At 38.6% G+C, this 27,294-nt stretch overlaps 2 protein-coding genes across 8 annotated transcripts; both read left to right on the plus strand.

Annotated features, from left to right (window-relative positions):
- The first annotated feature begins 70 nt into the window (after positions 1–70).
- Positions 71–18,695, plus strand: LOC103708852 (multiple inositol polyphosphate phosphatase 1). 7 transcript variants are annotated; one of them, XR_604366.4, is made up of 12 exons: positions 71–347; positions 1,789–1,876; positions 6,147–6,446; positions 6,986–7,144; positions 7,519–7,659; positions 7,794–7,850; positions 8,179–8,317; positions 10,172–10,296; positions 10,425–10,645; positions 16,824–16,865; positions 16,951–17,059; positions 17,179–17,517. XR_604366.4 is itself a non-coding variant. In XM_026805318.2 (12 exons), coding segments are annotated over exons 1-12 (1,479 nt in total). In that variant the 5' UTR covers positions 73–231; the 3' UTR covers positions 18,676–18,695. The 7 variants fall into 7 exon arrangements, 5 of the variants coding, with proteins under 5 accessions (XP_008792171.1, XP_026661119.1, XP_008792169.1 ...); XR_604365.4 differs by having other exon boundaries at positions 72–347; positions 17,272–17,517; XM_026805318.2 differs by lacking the exon at positions 17,179–17,517 and adding an exon at positions 18,674–18,695 and having other exon boundaries at positions 73–347; positions 10,192–10,296.
- LOC103708849 (phenylacetaldehyde reductase-like) lies at positions 18,681–20,694 on the plus strand. The gene is made up of 6 exons (XM_008793942.4): positions 18,681–18,996; positions 19,087–19,259; positions 19,561–19,746; positions 19,828–19,990; positions 20,077–20,263; positions 20,347–20,694. The coding sequence occupies exons 1-6, from the start codon at positions 18,756–18,758 to the stop codon at positions 20,486–20,488; spliced, it is 1,092 nt and encodes a 363-aa protein (XP_008792164.2). The 5' UTR covers positions 18,681–18,755; the 3' UTR covers positions 20,489–20,694.
- The last annotated feature ends 6,600 nt before the right edge of the window (positions 20,695–27,294 follow it).

The raw sequence follows: 27,294 nt of genomic DNA on the forward strand, positions 1-27,294 counted from the left end.
AAACCACGCGTAACCCGTTCCGCTTAAAACGTGCACCGGTTTGAGACCTATTATATTGGGTCAGCATCCACCCGGCTTCCGGGCGGTTCCATCCGTCCTGCCTTTATTCGCTTCTTGTTCCTCGGGGGCAAAAGGAAGTCCATGAGTCAGCGAATCGCTCTATAAGGCCCTCTCAGATCGATCTCTCAACTAATTATTTCCTCATCGCTTGCCGAGGCCTGAGAAGCAGGCATGGCCTTCGCCTTCTCCTCCATTCTCCTCGCACTTCTCCTCGCCCCCTCTCTCCTCGTCCGCCCGTCCGCCGGCGAATCGTTCGACGTCCGGCAGCACCTCTCCACCGTGTCCAGGTTCCCTTCTTCCTTCTCTCTCAGCCCGTTCTTTCATTCCTTTCTTGGAGGAACCTTTAGCCGATTTCGTGCTTTTTTCCCTGTTTCTTTTCCTCTGAAATTTCGTTACTGTTGATTTCATGTTCTGTGGTGTTCTTTCTTGGTTCTTGTTTTCTTGCCTCATTTTTGGCTTCTTGATGAAATTGCATGCCATTAGTTGGAAATCAAAGGGCTTCTTGAAACGAACACATCATGTTCCTTTAAATTTAAGCAAAGAGGAGTGCACTTGGGATTAATTTGTTGATTTTATCGCGGCCATGATCATCTTGATTTGGGTCTTCCTTTCTCTTTATTGATTTAGATCTTCCTATTTCTTGATGAATTTTATGTGGTGAGAGTTCGGTATCTTGTTCGTGAGAGATAGGGGGGAAGAGGTAACCCTAGTATTGAGATGACAGGTATCACAAGCAAGTGGTAAAGAAAGTGCTTGTAGAGTTGCCCCAAATCATCGGGTGCAAGGGCTCCAGATTGATCCTGAAGACTCATGGAAAGATAGGCACAGCAGTAAATAAGGTTGCGAACATAGCAACGTGAACTGTTCAACTTTCTTTCCTCGTTAATAGCAACGGGAACATAGCAGTAAATTTTATATGTTATTTTCTGCTCTTTCATACAAAGAAGACATTAATGAAAATTTCTTGCATATATGAACGGTCTCATTTCTTTGTGTTAATTGTTCAACTAATAGGGCTAGCAACATTAGAGATTCTGTTTGAAGACAATAAGAGAAAAGCATGATGGTGAACTATTTGAGATGGTTGGTCAAATTTTCTCTAGGAGGATAGCTCTCAAATTCAGGTTGAAGGGCTAGAAAAGAGGAAATAAGACCACACAAATCTTGGATGGAGGCAGTTGAAAGGGTTTTTAGACAATTTCCGTTATTGGAAACTTGAATGTTAGACAGCCAGACTGATGTCGAAGTAGGATCTAAAATGTCTAAGTAATTAGGGTTTGGCCCGTCATTTATGTTCATATCTTAAAAATTTTACATTTAGACATTAAGAAGGTACTATATGGTGAAGAACTAAATGCTTTAAAGTTAAGCCCCTGGAATTGGGAATTATTTTTCAAAAGCAGATAAGGGCAGTGTCTGTTAGATTGACAATTCTTGTCCTATTTAGGTTAATCTCTTTTGGTAAGATTATGGCATTATCATCTAATCAGAAAGCAAGATTGAGCATGCACAGAAGAAGGCTTAGAAGAACTTTCCATTAAATCTATGCCAGAAAAAGCTTCTTTAGTTATATCAAATTGAGCAATTCCAAAAATTAAGTTCTTAGTTAATAGCCCTTCTCACTAAACTTCTTTGTATGGTATTGCTATCCATTCATTAAAAATCACTGTACCTAGCCTAGATGTATTATTGATCATCAGGATAACCTGTATTTCTATTAATATGCAGATATGGTGCTGCAAAAGACCCCAACAATGCCAATTTTGTGCCTTCTGCTATACCAGATGGATGTAAAGCAGTCCACTTAAATCTCGTGGTAAATTGTTGTTGCGAAAACTAAACTGCTATTGATATTACATTTTCATTTACTTGATGACTTCTTGCTATTGATTACTTTGAGGTGGGATTTAGTGTAAAGTAAGGTTACTCCTTGTGACTTGGATATCATGGGTTCGAAACATGGAAATTACTCCCATGAAGCAGGGGTAAGGTTGTGTACATCTAACTATCCTCAGACCTTGCAGTGGGATGACCTTTTTTGATGACTTCTTGTTGAGGTATCTTTTCCAGTGATAAACATATCTTGGTAACTGATAAAAATCTCCCATAACTTTTGACAAAAGAACTATGAGTTCTTTTAGATTATTTATAGTCAAATTATCTTTCCTAGCTGGAGGCCATATGTTTGATTTCAGTTTAAAGGGGATTCTAGATTTCATGCAAGATAAGATTTCATCAGTGTTGCAGGCTGATGCATAATTGAGTGAATGTTTTCTCACCTCCTCCAAGAAGTTGTGAGGCTTGAGAGCCTTATTGAATATGTGATCATGAAGGTTCCTTTCAGTTGACCAAAAAAATCAAATCTGGAATATGTTTCAGATATAAGTACCTTGTGCTTATTTGAACACTAGGTCAGATTGCATGAACCAAACAGTAGACGTTATTTGGTTGTATTTGTCAGATATGGATGTTCCTTATCCTTCTTCTGCACTATGATAATGTCAGTGCATTGTAAATACACTTGCATCCTATGATTTAACAATTTTAAGCAATTGATTCCGTTTGTTATTTGACATTCCATTACTGGAATATGGACTTATCTCACCACTTCTGCAGTCCAACTTTGAGAATTCCTTAATGGTGACAACACATTAACTTTATTTGAAGAAACTTGTTTCGTGATTCATCTTGAGTCTTATAGTCCTTCCATTCAGCTAAGTGAGATCAGAGTCGTATGGACCATGATCGCATGTGTACAATTTAGTTATAGATTCCTAGGTGTAAATGATTGATGTTGCAAAATTTTATTATGCATTCCAGGGTAGAAGTAGATATATAGATAGGATTTTGATAAACATATGAATAAAAAGATATCACTCAGAAAGACTTAGAAAAAAAAGTTCGTGAATCTTTTGCAATGGTTTTCATCAACTATTAATAATATTTGTTAAGATGACTTAAAATATGAAGTGTTGATATATAGAATAAACATTAGATGGTAACGGTTAGTAGTTCCAGATTTTTTCCTCTAACTGTTAGACTTGTTTAATTTTAGTACAACTGTATTATACTTACTGTTGTCATGTACATATTCTATATGTTAAGATCTAAAGATTACTTCATGTAGTTTTTTTTTGAAGGAATGCTTGGTGAATCCCTAGCAGTGTCCAGTTAATGCATGTTATGGGCGGAGATTCTATTAGTTGCAGTTCTCGGAATTGTTTATAACATCGCAAACTTTCTGAGTTGTTTTTCTGGTAATTGTTTATCACAGTGGAAACTGATAGATTTCTTTATATGTCCACGTTCTTGATTTTCTTGAGTGTAGGTAAAGGGAGTCTGAAGGTTGAAAACCTCTTAAACTTTCCACATAATGCAATTTGCAGACTTATTGCTATTGTTGGACTACAGCTCATTTTGGATGGAGATCCTGAATATTAATTCCTCATTCTAGAAGTAAAATAAGCCATATTTTTGGAATCGTACTTGTTTTTGGAATTTATAACTTTCAATTAATCAATTGGTAGCCAAGTACCTAATAGAAAGGAGAACCGTGAGCTTCCAACTGGAGTATGTGGACATATATCACTTTTCATTTTTTTTTTTTAGATTAGTGTATGCCCCAATTTATTAAGGTTTCTCTTTGTCTCAACCAACTTCTATCTCAGCTAGTTAACTGTTTTCAATTTCCACTTTGTTGTTTGCTTCTTTTGTTGTATAGAAGAGATCTTTTTCTTTTACATGATGACAAAATTGAAATATTCTATTGGCATCACTTTCATGACAGGTTTTATATTGTTTATTTAAGTGCCTTTATCTCATGACTCCATGTTGAATTGGTAGTAAATGCTCACATGATAGGATTTGTATTTGTTTTTAGATGATTTCTTATTACAAATGAAAACTGTCAGTTTGATATGTCTATTTTCTTAATGGATGCTGTTATCTTTTAGTGTTGATTGTTTCTCTGTCTATGAGGAACCTGTTTGAAATTCCTTAAGTCCTCCATTAGATGTTGTTATCTTAAATGGAGCTGATGAATCCTTTTGATTTACTTCTCTCATCCCCATTTTATATAATAATTTATAGGGTTTTTTGCATGGATACCCTTCAAAATATCGGATTTTGCGTGAATACCCTTCCAAAATTGATATTTGCATGTATACCCTCGTAAAATACTTGTTTTGCTATTCTATCCGCTTTTATTCTTATTTTTGCATATATACCCATGCCATCTAACGCCGTTAAAAAATTAACGGTTTCAAATTAAAATGACTAAAATACCCTTAATGGGTAAGCGTGCAAATAGAAATTTTTATAAGGGTATACAAGCAAATAGTAACTTTACAAGGATATTCATACAATTTTCTATATTTAGAAGGGTATTTACGCAAAACAAATCCTAGTAGATGGAAAGAATTTAGATACATTAATTAATGTGATAGCCTTTATAATTCTATATTTATTAGGAAATGTATTTGGTTCTACGACCAAAGGCCTGTTTCTTTATCATGAATATAACAAAAATATACAATGGGATTTGCAAATTGGCTGCATCTAGATTTACCTCCTGCAATTGATCTGATGATGGGATTAATATCATAAGGGGAGTAAGGTTCAAGCGTGGAAGGATGGCAACAAGCATAGGTTCACAGAATCCAAAGGAACCTCGGCCTGTCAGGATTCTCTCTCTCGATCTATTACACTGTTGATACTTCTGGTGTCTCAGTAGCTGGTTTTTTTTTTTTTCCTTCTGTTTTTTTGTTTTTGTTTCTTGTAACTTTTGAAGGGAGAAAGTGAGGGAACACTGAACGAAATATGGGTCGTGTCAATTTTCTGCAATGGAATTGGATTTTGGAAGAAGGTCTGGGATTTTTTTTGTCCTCGTGAGAGGAGAGCTGGGAGACGACAAGTTCCCTCCAATCAGTCATAGATAAAAAATAGTGGGATATGAAATTTGGCTTGGTAAGTCATGGTTCATCTGTTCTGATGGAAGGTCAATTGCAAGTCTTTCAAGTCATGGGTCACAGACCAGGGAGGAAGGAGGAAGGAGATCGCGATCTCGCCGTCGCGAACGCCCGCGGGCGAACGCCAGCAATCGCGATCTCGCGAGCGCGATCTCCCGATCGCGTCGCCCGCGATCCCGTGGAGGGGGGGGAGGGAAGACGGGCGCCGGGGGGAAGCCGGGGGCGGGGGGGGAGGGGGTGATGTGGAAGCCGGGCGCGGGGAGTGGGGAAGACGGGCGCGAGGAGGGGGAAGTCGGGCGCGGTGAGTGCGGAAGACGGGCACGGTGGGGGGGGGGGGCGCGGGTTGGGGTTGTTGATGGTGGGGGAAGCCGGGCGCGGGGGGTTGGGGAAGACGGGGGGGGGGTGGGGGCAGACGGGCGCGGTGGGAGGAGGGGGATCCGGGCGCGGGGGGTAGGGGAGGGGGCAGACCGGCGTGGGGGGAGGAAGGGGAGCAAGGATAATAACGTCATTTCATATTTTAATTTTATTTTTAATTAATAAAAATATGATTTTTTTAACACCGTTAGAACAATCATTATATTAGGGATATTTGTACAATAACAGAGTTTTACGAGGGTATACATGCAAATACCAATTTTCAAAGGGTATTCACGCAAAATCTGATATTTAGAAGGGTATCTATGCAAAAAACCCTAATTTATACCATATTTAAATAGTTTATTGGTTATCTGAGTTTATGGCTTTTAGTTGATGAGATTCTGTTTTTGGTGCATAAAAGTAGGTCAACTTTTGGTTGTTACTGGGTTTCTATCTGCTTCAACCATAACAACAAGTCAGCAATATGATTGCCTTATTTTTTGAACATTTGTTTTACCTCTGTTATTGTATGTGCTTACTCTGATTCCTTTACCTTATTACACAAGGCTGAAATGTTTTCTATAGATATCACTTTCTTAACACTTTTTGAAACTGGTCATTGTTCATTTAACTTATTTTAATTACTGAAAGGATATTCTTTAGTGTTATGTCACAAGTGTATGTTGATTTTGACAATGCCTAATTTTAAATTAACTGTATGATGTAACTAAGCTACATAAATTCTGAATGTTTTTGTCACAGGCAAGGCATGGAACCCGCTCTCCGACTAAAAAACGCATCAAAGAGTTGGATCAGTTGGCTATTCGCTTGGATACTCTTCTGAATGATGCAAGGGAGTCACAAAAAGGTTCTTCCTTGGAGAAAATTCCAAAGTGGTTATCAGGATGGCAGTCCCCTTGGAAAGGAAGAGAGAAAGGTGGTGAGCTAATTAGCAAAGGGGAAGACGAATTATACCATCTTGGAATTAGAGTGAGGGAAATATTTCCAGCATTGTTTGATGAGGAATATCACCCTGATATTTTCACAATAAGGGCAACCCAGGTTAGTTTGATCTGACTCCTTTTTTTTTTCTTTTTAAATAACAACTAATCGATCAACAATCTTCCTACAGTCAAATATCTGTAAATACATTTTTATTCAAGCATGCCTGACTATGTCTCTTTGTATGTAGTGAATATTTTTCTCCTTACAATGACCATTTTGATTCATGTTGATAAGAATTTAATTTTCAGAAATGAAATAAAGTGAGGATCTTGTTGCATGCTTCACCGAAGAACCATGACCCATGATCATAGATTATTATTTGAAAGGTCATGTTTTGTAAGGCTAAAACTGTAACAATAGTTAACTCCATGCATCTGAAGTTCCTAACCAAAACTATGATGATAGTCGAATGTGTGCATGTTCCAACAAAGTTTTGTACCATCTTATGTCCAAATTTGGTTGAAGTTACAAAAGAATATCTTGTGCGTGTTTTGAGGGGACAGTATTTGATAAATTGTTAATTTCTCTCTATCAATTGATGATGTCTTAATGTGGTGTTGATAATTTTCATAGTTTTTATGCCATGGATAATACAGGTTCCTCGAGCTTCAGCTAGCGCTGTGGCATTTGGCATGGGGCTATTTTCTGGGAAAGGAAGCCTTGGACCAGGGCAGCATCGTGCTTTTTCTGTGCTAAGTGAGAGTCGTGCAAGTGACATATGTCTGCGTTTTTTTGACACTTGTCAAACTTACAAGGTATGGCAATTATATAATGTATCAACTGTGAATTTGATGACAATTCATTTTATATGGTCCAATTTAACCATCTATTATAGCAATAGCATCTGTCAGCTGACACGGTGACTGGAAGCAACATAATGTGACTAAATTTGGTTTACAATAAATCTGTCAGCAAATTGCTGCATTTGTGAGCATGCAAGAAATATAGTTAAGCTGATAATGGTGTCGAAGTTATCGAATGCTCAAGTTGTAGAAAGGTGCCAAGGTCTCTTGGAGCCTAGGCACAAGGTGCAAAGAGAGCTGCACTCCTTTACTAAGTGACATGCGAAAAAAAACACACACACATATGTAAATAATAATGAATGCATGATATTAAGCATATTCAACAGGAATTTAGGAGCAGTCAGGAGCCTGCTGTTGAAAAGCTCAAAGAACCGATTTTGGATGAAATTACCTCTTCATTAGTCACTCGTTTCCAGCTGAATTTCACAAGACGGGATGTTGCCTCCCTTTGGTTTCTTTGCAAGCAGGTAAAATTTAGTTGTTTGATTGATGCAAGGGCAGTTATGCTACCTTGAACCTCTTGTGTAACACTATTTGAGACTTTTCTTTTATTTATTTATTTTTTGTCTCACAAGAGCCAATTATTCTGTTAAAAATGCAGGAAGCATCCTTGTTGGAAATTACTGATCAAGCTTGTGCGCTGTTCAGTGCTTATGAGGTAATGCTTTTAATGCTTGTGGCATGTCAGTTGTTAGGTTCAAGAAGTTTCATGCTTTGCTTTTTAGCATGCATCATTCAGTGCTAGAATGCTTAAATTCTGCTTAATATTTCATATTCATCAATTAGGATAAAAAGCAGAATTAATATAATCCTTATGATGATGATATTTATGAATTAGTGCATCTAGCATCACTCTTGTCAAACATTTAGTTGAATATTCTGTGTTCCTTCTCTAATAACAAATTGACTTTAGAAAAGTGGAATGCTATATTGATGATGATAAAAAGCAGAATTAACATTGGATTTTCACTTATTTACATGGTCAGGTTTCTTTACTTGAGTGGACAGATGACTTGGAGGTATTTGTACTAAAAGGTTATGGTAAAGCCATTAATTATCGCATGGGAGTGCCATTACTCCAAGAAGTTGTTCAATCAATGGAGCAAGCAATCATGGCTAAAGAAGGTATTTTGAACCCATTGATGTTAATCTGTTTACTATCATGCTAGCCTGAGGCATATGCAATGCATTTGAGCCTCTCTTAGTTTTCTGCTGGGAGTAAAATTTTCTCTGCCAAATGCCACCAAGTATGGTCACTATAGAAAAATGAATATGGTGTGAACTATGGTATACCGTACCGTACCGGGCGTAGCGACTTTCGGTATGGCAAAAAATTTCGTACCATACCGTACCGATACTATGCTAGTGTGGCACCGGTATAGGGTTCGGTTGTGAACAAATTCTAGCATTGTTGTGCAATTAAAATTCTCTGAAAAATGTTGCTAGATTATGACATTGCATTGCTATCTAGGTGACTTTGCTCGTTATTTAGATGACATTGCTTGCTATCTAAAATTTTGAGATATTGCAGTATCAATTATCCATGTCTTTTGTTGTCAATTGAGCTACTATAACACATTTCTTGTACATGAATAAGGCTTTCTAATTGTAAATTTACAATGTGAATGATATGAGATGTATTGAATCTTCATTTCATAATTAGTGTTAAAACCATGCTTAAATTTTAAACACAACAATCAGATTTGAAGAATTTTTTAAACTAGAGCTACAATGCATTCACTTTCTAGAAGATTTGATTGTTAAAGAAGCTCTTGCTATTTACTAATTAACTCCACTTACTGTTTGGTCTTTAGAAGTCCCTCTTGTGTTGCTGAGAACTATCAAATTCTACCTCATACATTTTCTTCCACTAAACATATTCAAGTATGCTGCTGAATTTGAAGCTAGAAGTGTTCACATTCAAATTTTAAAAATAAGTACTTTTGTTTCTGAGTTAGTTCAGTTATTGCAACTACAACATGCTCAACACATGTGCCATCCCCATGTCCATTTTACTCTGTATATACATGGTACACTGGTGACAACTATATCCAAATATGCATTTTCAATAATCATATAAAACTATGCTTATTAAATGCAAAAACTGAAAGTCATGTTTCAATAAAGCTTGAAATTTGTGGTATGGATTTTCGACACAATCTATGTTTGTCGTCATTTGTGGCAATTGATGTACATGTGTACCTATATGCCTATGCACCTTTGTCTTAATTATGTTCACTGGATCATCTGTCTGTCCTCTTTCATTGATGAATTCATAATGTTGTACTGATTCTAGAGACCATGTTTTTAGTGGAGTGTGCTATCAAGGAGACTGCGAGGGTCACACTACAGCTCACATTTGGTTGCTTTTCTGGGTTACTTCTATAGTTAATCAATTAGGGCTTGTCTTGAATTTTGAAGTTTGATTGCCGCTCCCATACCCTAATCCACTCCCTATTTATACCACTAAAGCATGGCCTGGTTTTATAAGAATTTTTTGGCATATACACAGTCGTTTAACCTTTAACTGTTCATATATCTGAGTTTCCAGTAAGGCATCCTTGGATGCGTCTCCCAGCAATTCATTTGCTTTATGGTCAGGTTTGAGTCATAATGGGGCCTGACTATTTAAGCACACATGGAGGAGTAATTAGATCGAGTACTGACCCTCCTCTTCCCTATTGCGTCAGTTGTCCCTCTTTCCTATTGTGTCAGCAGTCTACGTTGTTAATTTTCATGCTGGACTATGCATCACATGCTAGATGTGGATATCCAACGACCAATCCCCTTTGTCATCAAATGCAGACCATAGTTGGCCCCAGCTAAGTTATTGCAAATGCATTGCCATGCACATGCCAAACACCAGTGGAGGACTTAAATATTCATATGCAAGATATTCCTAAGATATTATTATTGCTATGATATTTCTGAATGAGACGCAGATCTTAAACTGTAAATTTAAACTTCTATATTGATTAGTGACATCACTAAGCTTCCAGAAAACCGCACCCCTGCAACTTTCGAGAAGGCAAGGCTCCGCTTTGCACATGCTGAGACACTTGTACCCTTTACCTGTCTGCTCGGGCTCTTTCTTGAGGGATCTGGTGAGATTTTTAATCTGATGAGCACATTTAACATACAAGTATTCCTTTATGTGACTTATCATCCTTGTATATTTACAAAGCCCATCCTTTTAACCATATATTTACAAATATTTTTGGTTGGTTCTCAGAATTTGAGCAAATACAAAGAGAGCAACCCTTATGCCTGCCTCCGAAGCCTCCCCAGAAAAGAAATTGGAGGGGCAGTATTGTGGCACCTTTTTCTGGAAATAATATGTTGGCTTTGTACCAGTGTCCTGGTAATAATTCTAGTGGCGTCATGCTGTCTGGAGCTCACAGAAGCAAGTATTTTGTGCATGTTCTGCACAATGAAATCCCAACTCCCGTGCCAGTAAGTTTAACAAAGAAAATGCGGCATACTTTTTCCTGTTCTAATTATCCTTATTATAATGCAGCATCATTTACTGTTGAAAGGATAAATAAATAATGCAATGTTATATATTATAGATGCAAAATCATATGAAAGTTAGCTGATTTCAGAATGCAGAATGGTTGATACTAGGACTGAAAGCAGATGGGATTATGTTTGGGTTTAGCACAATCCGCAACAAATCCATATTTTTGAAGTGGGTCAAAAATATAAATCCATCTATTTCCATCTGGGTGGGATTAAATAAGGATTGAGATGTAACTTTTTTGACCCATCGGGTATTCCAAGTTGCATTGGGTCAAAAGTAACCCAAACATAAATTGTAAGAACATGTATAAGTCGGTTGTTGAACATCAATTGAAGAACATGTAGACATGATTAATTGTGCATAAGATATACTGAGAACCATAAATAATTTATCATTGTCATATTTTTTGCTGATAATCATCAACAATTCAAATTGATGATTAACTAGATAATGGTTTCACTGGAAGCAAATTAGTGTCTTGAATTCAGGTTCATTTGTGGGTCAGTTTCAAATATAAAAATAATTTATTTGTTATGGATAATAACTAAAATAATACAATGTAAGTTAATTATTCTTTTATTCATAAGTTGACCTTAAGTGAGCCAACCATGGGCAAGTCAAACCTAGCTCTACCTGAGCTCATTTACTAAGTGAGAAAGCTGAGTTTGAGCTGAATAGAAGCTGTTCTCAAACAGCTCACTTGTTCGTAAGCCCTATGTGTGTGGATGCATGTTTGCTTGTGTGTGTATCTGTGGACGTATAAATAGGGAACATTTTATAAATATATTAGAACATTTTTCTCAGCATCAGTTACTCTGCCATTGTTGCTTGCCCCACCTTCACACATTCCTTTAGCCTTATCGCATCTAACCATTCTGTCTATAATAGGGTGGTAGTGGCAGAAAAAAATCATTACTCTACTGAGCGTAATGGCCACTTTATATTCGCTACTTGATGTAGTGTGTTCAGTAGATTCTCTTATAGGAAATGAAGCTAGGAATGTGCTTTGGCTGTAGAACCTAATGAGGTAGTGTTATGTGGTGTGCGTTCACAAGCTTAACTGCAAGATCACACCACCTCTATGTTAACTTAATCTTCAAGCTGTTTTTCCGATTAAAAAGAATCTTCATGTTGTTTTACAATTAAATGTTTTACCCAAGGTCCGCCGTACCGGTACCGGTCGGCGTACCGGTAGCCGGCCGGACCGGTACGTACCGGCCGGTACGCTGTGGTTCTAAAAAAAATCGTAGGTTCGCACCGGTACGAGACCGGTACCGGCCGGTACGGGCCCGAACCAGCCGGTGCGGGTCCGTACCGGCCGGTTCGGATAAAAAACCGGAAAATACCGGTTTTTTTGTCGTTCCGGTACCGGTCTAGGACCGGACCGGTACGTACCGGCCTGTACGGGCCGGTACGGCATTCCATGGTTTTACCTTTTAAAACCCCTCCAAAGGTATAATGCATGCAGTCAGACAATTGATATGTATTACCCATTTCATAAAAAAACAGCCACTGCCCTATTCTGCACTACAATGAATCATCCCTCAAATCATGAGTTTTTGGCCTGATGTGCATTAGGTACCAAATATTTTGAGTTCACAGTGAGCAATTGTTGCGGGGTGATATAGCATGTAAAGGTATTCTTGCAACTTGACCGTGACTTAGTATTCGGATAATCTGCGGTCTAGCTTAACTCATTTGACGCACATGTTTATGAGAGGGGTGAGGGGGAGGGGGTTTGAAGGCTTAAAGGTTACTAGTATTGGAAGACTTCCAGAGAGAGTTGTTATTTTTTTTTCCTGTCACAGTGAAATGTGGTTTGTTTATGAATCCTAGTGTCAAGATGGACATTTATCAGAAAGATAAATTTACATCAGACATTGGACACGAGGAATTACAGTCACTGTAGAGGGCTAGCCATGATGTGGACTGATTAGCTGCTTTTTGGATTTCATGTGATCGATTGGTTGTTTGAGTATAAAACAGATATAACAATCATATTTACTAAACTAATTATCATTTTACTAACATTCGAAAAACACGCTTTGAAATATTATGTTACTTACCTCTTCTTGCTTCAAAATTCTACTTTAGATAGATAAGTCAGGTTCACCTATTTTAATATTATTAAAATATAATTAATTTTATCGTCATCTTACAAGCCAAGGAAAGTTAAAAATTAAAATACTACTAGGGATACGACCTCATGCCTCTAAGTCAGATTTGTCAAGTGGCAGTGCCTGGCTGCTCGGGGCGGTCCGGGCAAGAACTCAAGTGGTCGGGTTCAGACATGATTTAGGTGACTCAATAAAAATTAATAGTGGCCAAATTTTAAAAAGGTCTAGCTAGGGCTGAGGTAATGGGCCGGTCTACCATCCGGATACTAGGCGGTTCAGGGCCTTCACATTATGGTCAACTTGGATCCGAGCAACAAGGAAAGCAAGACTTACACTAGGATCCCTAAGCCTGTCTAAAGAGAGAGAGGGAGAAGAGAGAATCTCAGTTCGAATTCAATCAGGGGTCTAGGTTTGATTGTTAATTGCACAGGTGAACCTGGATCAATCATCATGTCTAGCCCATGGGTCAGGGAGAGAGAAGAGGATTTGGAAAACTAATCCATATCTAAATAAATAAATAAATAAATAAAAATAAAGAATTAGAAGAGGAAGAAGAAGATAGAATGGAGGGAAGAGAAGAGAAGAGGTAAGGGGTGGGTGCCGGCGATCCAACGACCAAGCTTGGAGGAACCGGTGGTGAAGGTGGCCTCAGCAACAGTGGTGAAGGCCTGCGGTGCAGTGGCACAACTGGTGGCAGAAAGATGCGGGGGTTCAAACGTGCACAAGAGGAGATAGAGGAAGGGAAAGAGTAGTATCCGAAGCTGCCCAAGTTGGCAGCAGCTCAGCCTAAAGAAACAATAGGAGGATGAGGTCTCATTGGTGAGTTGCAGTGGCGGTGGAGTTCGCGGTGGCGGCGGCTTCCGACGGAAGAGGTGGATCTCAGAACAACGGAAGCAGAGCAACCAAAAGTCTAAAGAGAGAAGAGAATTTGGGGCGGCGGACCTCAATTGTGGCGGCACATCGATCGCCAGAGGTGAGGAAGAAGGGAGGAGATCGGTGGTGATCCGTCGCAGAGGATGAGGGGGATGTAAAAGAAGGTTTTCAGAAAGGCCAAACTTAGTCTAATGACCTTGAGTCTTCATTACATACTAGTTACCTTATTAGAAAATCCATTATGATTGCAACTCCAATATCAGAATCATGGTATCAATACTTTACCTCCTCAAACTTGCTTTTATGATTCAATACTTGTCATTTTCATAATTATGTTAGACCTTTGTTGTCTAAAGTCATCATTCCATATTTGTTTTGTGAATCGCCTTCATGACCATCTAATGATTTGACTCTAATTAAGGTTGGTCATTATTTTTGTGGGATCGGCACTCTACCATAATAAGTGTATTGAATCCATTTTATTTCAAGCTCTATTCCAGATACAATTGATGTTAACAAGTGATCTTATTGTGAGGAGTTAGCATTTAATTTATCCCAATTCGATCTGGAGTTGACCTGCATTCTAGATGATAACCTCAATCTCAGACTCTTTCTTAGTCACTTATTCGATGCTAATCTTGCTAGCCTATATCTTAATTTTAAATGTGATAATCAGCTTTTGATAATTATTCCAAATTTATCTATCACATTGATTTTGATCAAGAGGAGACGAGATCTTGGATTGTACGTTACTTAAGAGGCAAAACTCTAGCGCTAGCATAGAGGTGCTGAGTTGTGAAGCTTATTTGGAAAAAGTCCATGCTTTGACATAGAGATGCGCTTGAGTGTTGTAGTTGACCCAAGAGGTCGGATTGCTAGTTGACACTCGAGAGTGTTGCATGTGTTCAGATTGACAGAATGTCGAGCAAAGGTATGGAGGTGCATGATTGATGCGCATTTATATGTGTCCGAGTAGAGGACTGAGGAGGGTTGGTCTTAGTGTGTGGTATGCTAAGGCTCCATATGGGTGTTTGGATTAGGAAAACACTCATTCCATGATAAGTTCTCTTCTAGCTACCTTGAGTATGATGAGTTTTTGGGCTGAGCACCTATAACCTTGGAAGGTCAAAATTTGTCAAATTTCGAGGACGAAATTTTTTTAAGGAGGGAAGATGTGATAATCGGCTTAAACGGGCCTGTATTGGACGGTAGTCGGCAGACCCAACTGACTTCAATTTAAAATTCAAAAAAAAGGAAGAGGTTGGAATAGAGGATGCGATTGCGATCCTTTGCCCCATGCCTCTGCCGGATGAATAAGGCCATGGTAACCATGGCACCGGAGGCCGTTCGAACGGTCGCCAGCCGTTGGTCGCGCACAACCATCGCCGGGATCGTAGGCGGGTGCAACGACATCAAGCTTATGCTTTATGAAAACTTTCTTTTAAATCCCCCTCATCCCCTGCAACGGATCACCACTGAGCTCCCTCCATTCTTCCTCACCTCCGGCGACCGACGTTCCGCTACAATCGAGCTCTGCCGCCTCAAATTTTCTTCTTTTTCTTTAGATTTTTGGTTGCCTTGCTTTTCCTGTTCCGAGATCCACCTCTTTCTGTTGGAAGCCATTGATGCTATGAAGTCCGCCACCGCGAAGTCCCAGTGAGTCCTCATCCTCCCATTGTTTCTTTAGGCCAGCTTGAGATGCTATCGTTTCCCTTCTTTGGTATCCTCTTGTGCACGTTTGAATCCCCGTGTCTTTCCGCCACCGCGCCACAGGTTGTTGCCAAGGCTACATCCGTTGCTTGTTCCTGCAGGCTTGGCCGCTAGATCCCCAGCACCCACCCCCTACCTCTTCTCTTCTTTCTCTTCTGTTCCCTCTCTTCTGTTCCCTCCATTCTATCCGCTTCTTCCTCTTCTTATTCTTTATTTCTTTTCATTTTATTTATTTAGCTATGGATTAGTTTCTCGTATCTTCTTTTCTCTCTCCTGACTTATGGGTCATACATGATGATTGATCCAAATTGACCCGTGCCATTAACAACCAAACCAGACCTCTTATTGATCCAGATTGAGATTCTTTCTTCTCTCCATTTCTTTCTTTAGACAGGCTCAAGGATCCTAGTGTAAGCTTTGCTTTCCTTATTGCTCGGATCCAAGTTGACCCTAGTGTGGAGGCCTTGAACCGCCTCGGTATCCGGGTAGTAGACCGGCTCATTACCTCAGTCCCAACTGGATCTTTTTGAAATTTAGCCGCTATTGATTTTTATTGAGTCACCTAAATTATGTTTGAACTTGACCGGTTGAGTTCTCTTTGCTCGGACCACCTTGGGCAGTCGGGCACTGCCACTTAATCTACCTTAGGGGCATGAGGCCGTATCTCCAATAGGATTTTAATTTTTGACTTTCCTTGGTTTGTAAGATGATGATAAATTAATTATGTTTTAATAATATTAAAATAGGTAAACCTGATCCGCCTACATAAAGTAGGATGTTGAAGCAAGAAGAGGTAACTTAATGCTTAAAGTGTGTTTTTCGAATTTTGGTAAATTTTCCCCCCTCTTCTGCAATTTCCAAATAATCTTAAATGAACTACAATGGGCATTTAAGTTGACCATTGGGTCTAAATTCTAAATGGAGAATAACTCAGGTTTTATGTAATTCTGACTCTGTTTTTTCAAATCATTGTCATGTAGAATGCATCGGTGGAGGTACTCGTACTGGTGTGTTCTAAATGGATAAACTTGTACATGCTTGTTTTGTGCATATGTAATTAGTGTGGAGCACCTATTAAAGCATGCAAATTTGAGGGACGTTGCCCTTATACTGAGTGGAGAAGAAAGTCAGGTTACCTAGCAATTTGAATTTTATTTATTTATTTATTTTATTTTTGGGGGTGGGGGAGGGCAGGGATGGCTTAAGTATCACACTTTGATTTATTGTGCATTAAAAGCAATCTGGATAGGTATGGTTGCATGATTGCTTGTTACTAATTTGTTGTTTGTTTATAGCTACACTCACTACCGCAAGAATGGATAAAAAAATTCTAGAGAGCTTTTTTTTTCTGAAATTCTCTCATTTTTATTATTTCATTATTCTAAATCTCTTCTGAGTTTTATCTGCGCAGGGTTGTGGCAACATGGATTTTTGCCCATTTGAGGTTTTCAAGGTATGCCTTGGGGATTTACTTTCGAGACATGGATGCCAGAGTTTTTGTCCCCCACTTGAAGTAATGAACTTTTCATTATATGCAGGAAAGAGTTGTCAACCCCCATTTAAAGCATGACTTTCATTCGGTCTGCAATGTAAAGTTGGAATTGCCAGGAGCCAAGATAGAACAAATGAAGTCTTGTTCCCTGATTTGTAAGTTGTCAAATTTATTCCGTAAACTTTTCATTCCGAAAAGATCGAATACATACACCAAAATCCAGAAGACGGAATTGTGATCCCGCATTAATCATGATTGGTACTTGCCTTAGTAGTCCCTGGATAAAAGATTTTTTCTCACTTTCACGGAGACGATGCAATTGTGCAAAATCTGATGGTTCTCACAAGCGATCTGCTGGCTGTTACAGGACGCAGAGAGGCTATCTAGGAGCAGTAGTTTTTTTTGTTGGTCAAGTCCTGAGACACCTTTTCAATGTAACTCAGGATGTACGAATGATCCTAGTGCTGGGGAGTTCAATTTTTGTGTAATGAAGCTACAAACCTTTATGGTCCTCTCTACACTTGGATTCCCAGTTGGGTGCCATTAATGTGTACTGAGTGCATGCATTCTGACATGCAGCTAATTTTTATATTTTACTACTATTTTTTTCATATGTATTAAAAGCGATGGACTATGGGTTTTATGTTAATTTCTTAGAAAAAGGAGAAAACTTCAAATCAATGATATGCTATTTAAATTTAAGATTGAAATTATTGAACATGGCATATATTATAAAAATGTTTAGAAATCAAAATTCATGTATTTTGTTCGTTACTATCTTAGTTAACAAGAAATTAGAATATTTTGATAATTTGTATGCTAGTTATCAAGTAGGTATCAAAATGAACCGTTTTAGTAGTATCATACTATGTATTACTATGGTCTGATCATCAAAATCTAGTAAATTTAGATCAACTTATGTTTTAAGATATATAGATCAAGATTTATAAAGTTAATTTTTTTATTTATATTCTCTATTGTGTTTTTTACAATATTGGTACAACTGATACCTTGTGCTGACTATAAATTAGAGACAAGTAAAATCTTTAACCTAGTCATCAAATAGGTGTCAAAATAGAGAGTTTTAATTATGTTTTACAATAATTTAATAATGAAAAGTTCTAATTATGTTTTACAATAATTTAATAATCAAAGTTTAGTAAATTTAAGTGTATCCTTTTTTTTAAGATGTGTAGATTATAATTCATAAAATGGATTTTCAATTGTGTAATTGCTATTATTGATTTTTGCATCAGCTTGAAGTATATATTGGAGATTTATAACATATACAAATTTTTGTTTATAGGTAATTATTGTAGGGTAAATTATGTTAAATGGTTTGGATTTTTAATTTGGATGGTCCACTATTCATGTATAGTTCAACTTATAATATATACGTGTGTCTGTCTATCTGTATACAGATCAACACTTTTCCACTTGGCGTATTTTTAGAAAATTGTGTTATTATTATGTTACAGTGGGTGACCGTGATGATCTATACTGCTGTACTTATTAGCGAAGAGAGTGCTCTGTGCGCTAGATTGTGCAGCATGATGTTGCCACCCTTAGCTGAATTTTCATCAATAGTGCATGTGCCGAAGTTGATGTGTTACCCTTATCCAAGTCGTTTCTTGAATTTTGTTCTTATTGGCCACGAATTTTGTTCTTTTTGGCTACGAATTTTGTTTGTATGTTTTATTAACTATGGCTCTAGAGTCGCCACATTGGCTAATTCCTGTACTCCTGCTCTGCTCATGAATGGGGAGCAGGAGGAGGAGTTGGTTGAACTGTCGAGCACTAGGCGAATTATGTCACCCTCCCGGAGTCGCGAGTTATTTCCCTGAGTTACACATGGCGCATCGCGTACCGCTTACATTGATCTTATCCTACGACTGCTGTAGCGGGTTGGGAACCACTCGCACAAAGAGCTTGGGTCAAGAACCGCAAAGCAAGAGGAAGCAAGAAGAGAGACTGGAGATGTCGAGCGAAGGGAGGGTGTGCGTGACGGGTGGCAGCGGGTTCATCGGATCATGGGTGATCCGCCTCCTCCTCGAACGTGGCTACACGGTTCATGCCACCGTCAAAGATTTGAGTGCGGTTCCCCTCTCCCTTATCAGTCTCCTCGGATATGGAAAGGAAAAAATAGACACCATATATAAAATTTCTTTTTTCTGATTTGTAGATGACGAGGGCGAGACGAAGCACTTGCTAGGCCTCGACGGGGCCTCGCAGCGGCTCCGCCTCTTCCAGATTGATCTGCTTGACTACACCTCCATCCTGGCGGCAGTCCAAGGCACTACTGGCGTCTTCCACCTTGCTTCGCCCAACAGGCTCAGCCCCGTCCAAGATCCTCAGGCACCGAATTCACTGCTTATTCAATTTACCGATCTCAGTTTTCCCTCAGTTTTTTTTTTTTTTTTTTTGACAAAAAAAAAAAAAATCCCTGAAGCTAGCAAATGATACGAAAAGCGGTTTTATATGGAACGGTGCATATGAATTCTTTTGCAAAACCAGTAGTAAGGGGTGAGACCTTGTAGGCACCGGTTATGAAATAATAGCAGGATACGACCACGGAGCTTCTTGGCGATGAAACATGTATCTTGAAGTTTATACTATTTGTTTTCTTTTTCCCCTCTGACAATTTGACGGTGAGCAGAGGGAGCTGCTGGATCCCGCGGAGAAGGGGACACTCAACGTGCTCCGCGCGGCGCAGGAGAGCAGGGTGAGGCGAGTGGTCGTGACGTCGTCAATGGCAGCCATCTTCCCCAACCCGAGCTGGCCCGCCGGCATGGTCTACAATGAGGACTCGTGGACCGACGTCGACTATTGCAAGAAGCTCGAGGTAGAGTGAGTCCACTCGCTCGCAGTGATTCTGAAGCATATATAGCTTCTAGCATAATTTAATTGGCTTGCTTTGCTGCAGCTCTGGTATCCGGTTTCAAAAACTTTGGCGGAGCGAGCCGCCTGGGAGTTCGCCGCGAAAGAGAGGTTGGACGTGGTGGTGATCAATCCCGCGGTGGTATTGGGTCCCGTCCTTCCCCCTTCCATCAATGACTCCGTAGCCATTTTGCTCCACCTTCTCCAGGGTAACCATTTATTACTTGCCTCCATTTATTACTGACGAAGTAGTAGACGCTGGTGAGCTGAGCTACTCCACATCCATGCCATGTAGGTAGAGAAATGGAGTTAAACAACCTGTACATAGGATGTGTTGATGTGAGAGATGTGGCGCTAGCTCACATACTGTTATTTGAGAAGCCACTGGCGCAGGGACGGCATCCATGTGTGGAGGCCATAACCCGTTGGTGCGACTTTGTAGCTAAGGTCGCCGAGCTCTACCCAGAATTCAAAGTACCAAGGTGTGATAAGAACCTCAGATATTAAATACTGGACCTCTATAATTCAGCAACTCTATCATGCTCGATTCCCTATGTGCCTGCAGGCATTCGGAGGACAAACAACCTTGGCTGGTCAGGGCAGAGAGTCCATCAAAGAAGTTGATGGAACTGGGTCTTCATTTCAGATCCATGGAACAGATGATCAAGAATACTGTGGAAAGTTTGAAGGGCAAAGGCTACCTGTAGTGAGTGAACCACTTTATTGTTGGATATTTGGATGTTGTTTGTTAATAATCTCATGACTATTTGATTCGAGAAGACTAAAATCTGCAAGCATAGTTTATATTATATACCTTTTGTACTGGGTTTTTTGGCGACTCTGTGTTGGCGTCGTCTCAGCTTGTGAAGGCTGACTGTTTTATGGAAGTGCTTGCAAAATCTTCTTATGTACACTTCCGTTTCTCACTGTAGATTACAACTCTCTGATGCATATAATGTACGCAATTGTATCTTGGGAGACATGTTATGAAGTACTAAGAGAAGAATAGAACTCGCTGAAAAAAAAGTGAGGGAAAAAAAGAAATCCTAGCCACCAAGGTGGTAGCCTAGTGGTACTGGGCGGGGATTCTAACCTCGTGATCCCAAATTCGAGTGGCTGCAGCGATGATTAAAATGTGGCTTCGGCCACTGCTTGGACATGAGGTATAGGACCGTTCTTGGACCGTTAGTAGCCGGGGTGGTGCCAGATGTGACGTACTCACACTTGGGATTGGAGCCAGAGCCTAGAGGGGTAGTTGAGCTGGGCCATAGGAGTTTGTCTCATCCATCCAAACCATAAGATGTTGGCGTCTAGTGGTCATCTCTACTATATATTATTAAAACTCCAAGCCATACGCTATACTCTGTTTGCCGGCTGAACTGATCGACCAAGCTATTGAGTTTGGCTAGCCACTCTGAAATTTCCAAACAAGCACTTAAGCATCATCTCTGTCTTGGATACAATGAGATCTCTTGAATCGCTTCGTTACTTTTAAAAGCTCTTCTTGGTCCTAATTTTGGCATTTTTTCAGTTCGGCATCATAGTTTCTGTACAATGTGATGTGATCCGAAACATAATGGCATGGGATGCTTCGGTTTCTAAGACCATTAGTTGCGACTTTGGTAGTACAAGAAGTCAATGGGGAAGCACGCTTACGTAACAATCACGTGAAGGTGACAGGGTGCAAGGACGAAGCCTCCGTTGTTGCAAAATCTAGCAAGTTTGCTGTGGCTTGAAGACTGGCTGCCATGGATGTGTATCTTTGTCAATGGTGGAAGCATACAATATGGTGCATTCTATTGTTCTTTTTGAATCTCATGTGTGGGAGCCCGTCACACTACTGTTACCAATAAATCAAGTGAGGCCGGGTGATTATGCCATAAGAGTTGATATTAATATGATTTAATTTTTTTTTGTTATCTTTTTTTTTATTAATGATTATTTTTATTGGATTTTTTTTATTAATGATTATATCCTTCTAAATATGTGTAATTGGATAAATGCCCTTACAAAATTGCTATTTGCATGTATATCTATATAATTTTTTTTGCATGTATACATATAGGGTATTTCAGTTATTTTAATTTTAAATCATTTATTTTTTAACGGTGTTAGATGGTATGAATATATATATATATATATATATATATATATATATATATATATATATATATATATATATATAAAAGAAAGTAAAAAAAAAGGTATTCATGCAAAATAAGTGTTTTTTAATATTATACAAGCAAATAGCAATTCTACGAAAGTATTCATACAATTTTATATATTTTGGAGGGTATATATGCAAAAAAAATCCTATTTTTAAATATAGAAGCACATGCATGAGTATTTAGCCTAGGGTGTATGCATTCTAATCAAAATTCATCATTTCGATACCAGATTCCGTACCGGTGCCACACTAGCACAATATCGATATGGTACAATAGGGAGTTTTTTGGGCATATCGAGTATCGGCACCGCGTACCAGTATTGAAGTGATATATTACGGTACGCCTCGTACTGTTCGGTTCGGACCGATACGGCATAACTTGGTTCCAATATTAAAATCTTTGTGCTGTGTTCGTGTGCGCATGTGCAGGAAAAACATATGCAGGATATCATAATTATGATTCATTTTGTTAGATTCAGTATTATTTTTCTCTTCTCTTGTCTTGGTGGCATAGAGGAAAGAGAGGCGCCCTACGAACTGAAAAATGTAAAAAAAAAAAGGTATGTCTACCAAAAACAAGCATGTTATTTTGGTTCTAGATTTTCTAATTATCGATAACTTCACAGTCTTCCATCAAGTGCTCTTTTCCGTTAAACAACAACAACAACAACAATAATAATAATAAATATAACTCGCATCCATTTTTTATGCTCTTTTCAATCTTTCTGTGGATCAACTTAAACACTAGGTGACGTTCAGGGGACCAACAATAGAATCGAATATTTTCTCTCTCACAATTGTCATGACTCATGGCATGAAGGAATTGGTGCAATTCATGATATCAATAGGAGTGAGGATGTGCGCGCTTTATTAGTTATCTCTTGCTACATGGCAAGGAGTCGTGATATAAAAAATGTGCTACATTAAATAAATTATTAATCTCTCAGCGTCACAAGGCGGTCAAGCTGAGATATTTATAAGTATTGTTCCTACTGAATCCTGCTCAATTTCTTGTCCTACATGGTGGTTCGAGAATAATGCAAGTATTACATGGGACCCTGTCAATTATTGAGCATAGCGTATACATGAGAACAAGCATGGGGAATGGAGCAGTGCACTTCTCCAACTTTATTTTGATGACAAGCTTCATGACATATGGCACAAGCGAATTTTGGAGCTCTCCCAAATCGATGTGATACATGATGGAGCTGCAAGATAAACCACCAATCCCTACATGACATTGTGGCAATGGATAGGTTTTTCTGGGTCCCAAAGCATTTTTTGTGGAACTTGGCATCTCCTTCCTTCATGGCATGGCATGGCATGTCACGTCCACAGCAAAGCGCACTTTGGTGGGTGGGTGGGGTCGCTGCTCGGCGTTGCCGCCGGGTACAAGAGGGCCTCTGCGTTCTAAGGTGGCAAGATGTCAAAATAGTCAAATAGATCTCCCTGTCGGGGACCGAGTCGACACCGCGTCAAAGGAATCGGGCCCACCCTGACCTCATTCCCGTAATTCCCGCCCAGCCCTCGCCCTTGCTCCGTCCGGCTGCCGTACGATCGAATGGCGGAGATGCCGCCGGAGCCACGTTTGCCCTCCCGACGACGTCGCTTCCCTCTGAACCTGGTTTTGGTACGGGCTGCGGTTAAAGGTTACGTAGGATGCAGAGAGGAGGGCAAAAAAATGTATCAGGCTACGCATATAAACTGAGAGACAAATAATGTTGCTCTCAGATTAATTATCTTCTATGGAGTCCACTACTCTGAAGGTTTTATTTGAGCGAGCCATGGCCCACAAGTCAGTACTTATGGCCTTATGCAGTCTTCTATCTTAATATCTTAAGAGTAGGACAAACCTTAATATGTGAAGCAAAAATTCTTTAATAAGTGAGGATTGTCTTCTAAAGACTCGGAGACGAACTAAAATACCTTAATAAGTGAAGCAAAAAGTGAGCTCCATGAGGAGTCCAAATTCATATTGCAACATGAATTTGAGATTCTCCAGGCAGATAGTCTTATTTTTTTCCCAATTTTTTTCAACAATAAGATGATAGGAAAGTTATCCTCACGTAGCTGCCACTAGACCCTACCATTTTCAAAACATTCTTGAGGATGGGTTTAAACTGGTCCTTTCCTTCTAGGACCTCATGAAAATATAGAGCAACATGACTCAGTTATTAATTAACTAGCTTCAGCCTCTTGTATTAAAGCAACAGACAACCGAATGGAGATTTTCAACTTTTAAAGCAACACTGTGTTTGCGAATAAAGTAGCCTGCTTTAGATGTTGAATCGCAATCCTTCCGGACCTTTAGAAAGGTGGGAACAGATATTGTATACTACTTTCTCCCATCTCCACCTCTACCTCCACTTATGAAAGCAACCTCTCAGTTGCCTAACGAGTCCTCTTAGTTGCTAGTCTTAAAATCTCATTTCACACCATAAGACCATACTGCTTTTTTTTTTTGTTCCCTCCCTTATGGTAGAAGCAACACCATGCTTCTTAATAACCCAAATTAATAATTCGAATTAGCTTCAAGGCTCCTTTATTCTCAAAAAAAAAAAAAAAAGCTTCAAGCATTGGATAGATAATGTATTTTTACATAACAAAGAAAAAGAAGTAATTCATAATACATTGTTTTCTTCATCTCTTACCTCAATACTGTCATTATTTATAAGGTGGTCTCCTACGTGAGTACTTTCTTTCAGAAAGGCCAATAGAATCTTTTGTTAGCCCTCGCAGGAAATCGAACTGTTGCCTCTATAGTTCTCATTCAAGTGCTTCGTTCTTTGGACAAAAATATCTCCACCCACTTCACAAGATAAGGTTAAATCTTGAATGCCCCTACCTCTTTATGATCCGTATTTTACTTTTGCAAGTTCTTTTGAAATAAATGAAGTAGTTCTTTCTCTCTATCGCCCTCTTAACTCTTCTGAACCAAACTAGTTGTGATCTACTCAATTTTAAGAATACATTAAGAAAAAAGGAGGGGTGAGGAGAAATTGATTATTCACTTAACGGACAGGTGGTCTTAACCTCCCTTTCAATCGAAAAAAAAGAAGAAATTACTCACATAGCAAAGGAAAGTTAACAGCATAAAGCTGTCCTCTTTGATTTTTTTGTGTGTATTAATTCGTACCCTTCATATATGATACATCTGTTTTAACCAAAAAAAAAAAAAATTATCCCCTGAAAATGACAATGTTCAATTTCACCCTGAAAGTCTTTTAGTGACAACAAAATTAAACTTTCTCATTCATTTTCAAAACTTTCAAAAAACTAAGGCATTTTTTTTATAAGTATCACCTTCAACTGTTTCAAGTATATAGGAACTCTCTCCAATTATTATTAAGCAATTTTCTTGTTTACTTTCATTCAAAATCCTAAACCAGTCTTGATTATCATCAGTTATGCTCATATCTCTATTCTTTCACGTTAAGGAAGCAACTATCAAATTTTTCTGATTAATTTAACTGACTTTCAAATGATCTTAACCCCTTCCCCCAGATATTTATATGGTAGTTTAGAAACTTAATATTATCAGCCCCTTAAATAATTTATTTCCACCAAAATGTCAATCCACCAATACTTAAGCAAATTTACTCTTAACACTTCATCTTAGAGCTTGACGTTTTTAATTTTTATTCTATTTCACTTAAAAAAGGACTTGGGATTTAAGGGCTAAATTCCGATAATGATAAAGTACTATTTTTAAATTAATGACCATAATTTTCTCTCTTTTTTTGGATTTAATGCACGATGAAGGGAAGTTAACTTTCAGATGTTTACTTCTTTTTTTTTTTGAGGGATATAGTTAGAATAAGTGATATCATGTATGTAAATATTCCAATATCGATCGCATAATTATTCAAGTTATTCATATGTCAGACTCCGTAAAAAAGGAAGTTAGGCCAAGAGCTGCCCCCAAGGAGAAGGCCATGACAAATGGCATGTCACAAAACTAACTTACGGAGAGCATGTTGCAATTCATAATTTTCTTGCTTGTTTCTCTTCCTAATTCAGAATATAAGGGTTGAGACCACATCACATATAAAATAGCGAAGTGGAAGTGAAGCAAAAAAGGAAAAAATTAGGGTTTGAACTTATGTTCTCTAGATGGAGGGGGTGACCGGGATAAGTGATATGCGAAAAGCGATATGCCCAGTAGCTTCATCTTATGGTTCTGGTTCTAAAACTCTCTGTCTGCCCTTACTATTAGACTTAAGCTGACTTTCCCTTACAATTCGTACTAGCCTAACAATTCAGTTATAGAATACTATTAGCAGGCAACCTTTTGCGTTTGACTTCTTCTTTTCTTCTTCTTCTTCCTTTTTTTTTTTTTGTATTGGTTGGGGGGATATGATTTTCTCCCTTATTTTTGGAGTTTTTTGCATGCCAAAGTTTTGATAAGGTCCCTTGGAAGTATCCATTACAGCTTCTGCTGGTTCTGTGCGCCTCTTGAAATGTCTTGAGATATGTTCACCTGCCTTTTTATGTGAAATACCGTAATGCCACAATTCTTCAATGCTAATACCAAGTTCGTTGGTTCTTATTAATACCAAGTTCATTGGGATGGTCTTTAGTACTGCCATTTATCCCATGCAACATACTGATGATTTAGAGCATATATATAATAAGAATTAATCTGCAACCAAAATTTTCTAGTCGTGCAACATAAATCCTTGATCTTACTATCATCTATAATCTCCATCTTCCCTATATTTGGAGTCTCTAGATAAGATGCAGACATTATTAAAATTTCTCTTCAGATTGAACCTACCAACTCCAGTATTTATATGGTAGAAGTCTGATTAGTTCTCTTACCCTCCAAAAAACCGAAAATAAAGGTCTGGTTGCTTAGAGACATTCTCCTGTAAAATTATGAAATAATTAGTCCTCCTCTTCCTTTTTCTTTTTTTTTTAATTAGTTTTTTTTGGGGGGGGGGGGGGGGTAAGAATTATTCCACTTTATCTTATGGCTTCACAAATCTCAGGAATGAATCAGTCCCCCCTAAATTAATTAACCTGTTGCATAGTCTTTCTGTGTATTCCAAACCCTACATTTTAATATACACTATGAGAAAGTTTATCATGCTAATTAAGGTAAAGCTGCGCTTACCCGAGAAAAGATTAAGATGAAGCTGACCTGTGCTGGTCGTCTAGGCTTCAAATATTTGATTTTCTGCCCAAAGACCAAACTGTTCCCAGAAAATTAATGGATCACTTTTAAATTCAGGTATTGCATTGGGCACAATATTTTCTCAAAAAAAAAAAACACTATGCACACTACTATCTGTGAATTTCTTGAACCATTATTTAAGAAATGAAGCTGCTCTCTTAAGATTCTTA

Source organism: Phoenix dactylifera, chromosome 12 (assembly GCF_009389715.1).
Source record: "Phoenix dactylifera cultivar Barhee BC4 chromosome 12, palm_55x_up_171113_PBpolish2nd_filt_p, whole genome shotgun sequence".
Lineage (NCBI taxonomy): Eukaryota > Viridiplantae > Streptophyta > Magnoliopsida > Arecales > Arecaceae > Phoenix > Phoenix dactylifera.

Bases quoted from the DNA above. Each gene is read 5' to 3' on its own strand.
- LOC103708849 (XM_008793942.4), top strand. From the start codon at position 18,756: ATGGCGCATCGCGTACCGCTTACATTGATCTTATCCTACGACTGCTGT. The intron at 19,747-19,827 runs GTAGAGTGAGTC...GCTTTGCTGCAG, and splicing joins ACTATTGCAAGAAGCTCGAG to CTCTGGTATCCGGTTTCAAA. The intron at 19,991-20,076 runs GTAACCATTTAT...CATGCCATGTAG, and splicing joins TTTGCTCCACCTTCTCCAGG to GTAGAGAAATGGAGTTAAAC.
- LOC103708852 (XM_008793946.4), top strand. From the start codon at position 232: ATGGCCTTCGCCTTCTCCTCCATTCTCCTCGCACTTCTCCTCGCCCCC. The intron at 6,447-6,985 runs GTTAGTTTGATC...TGGATAATACAG, and splicing joins TCACAATAAGGGCAACCCAG to GTTCCTCGAGCTTCAGCTAG. The intron at 16,866-16,950 runs GTATGCCTTGGG...CATTATATGCAG, and splicing joins GCCCATTTGAGGTTTTCAAG to GAAAGAGTTGTCAACCCCCA.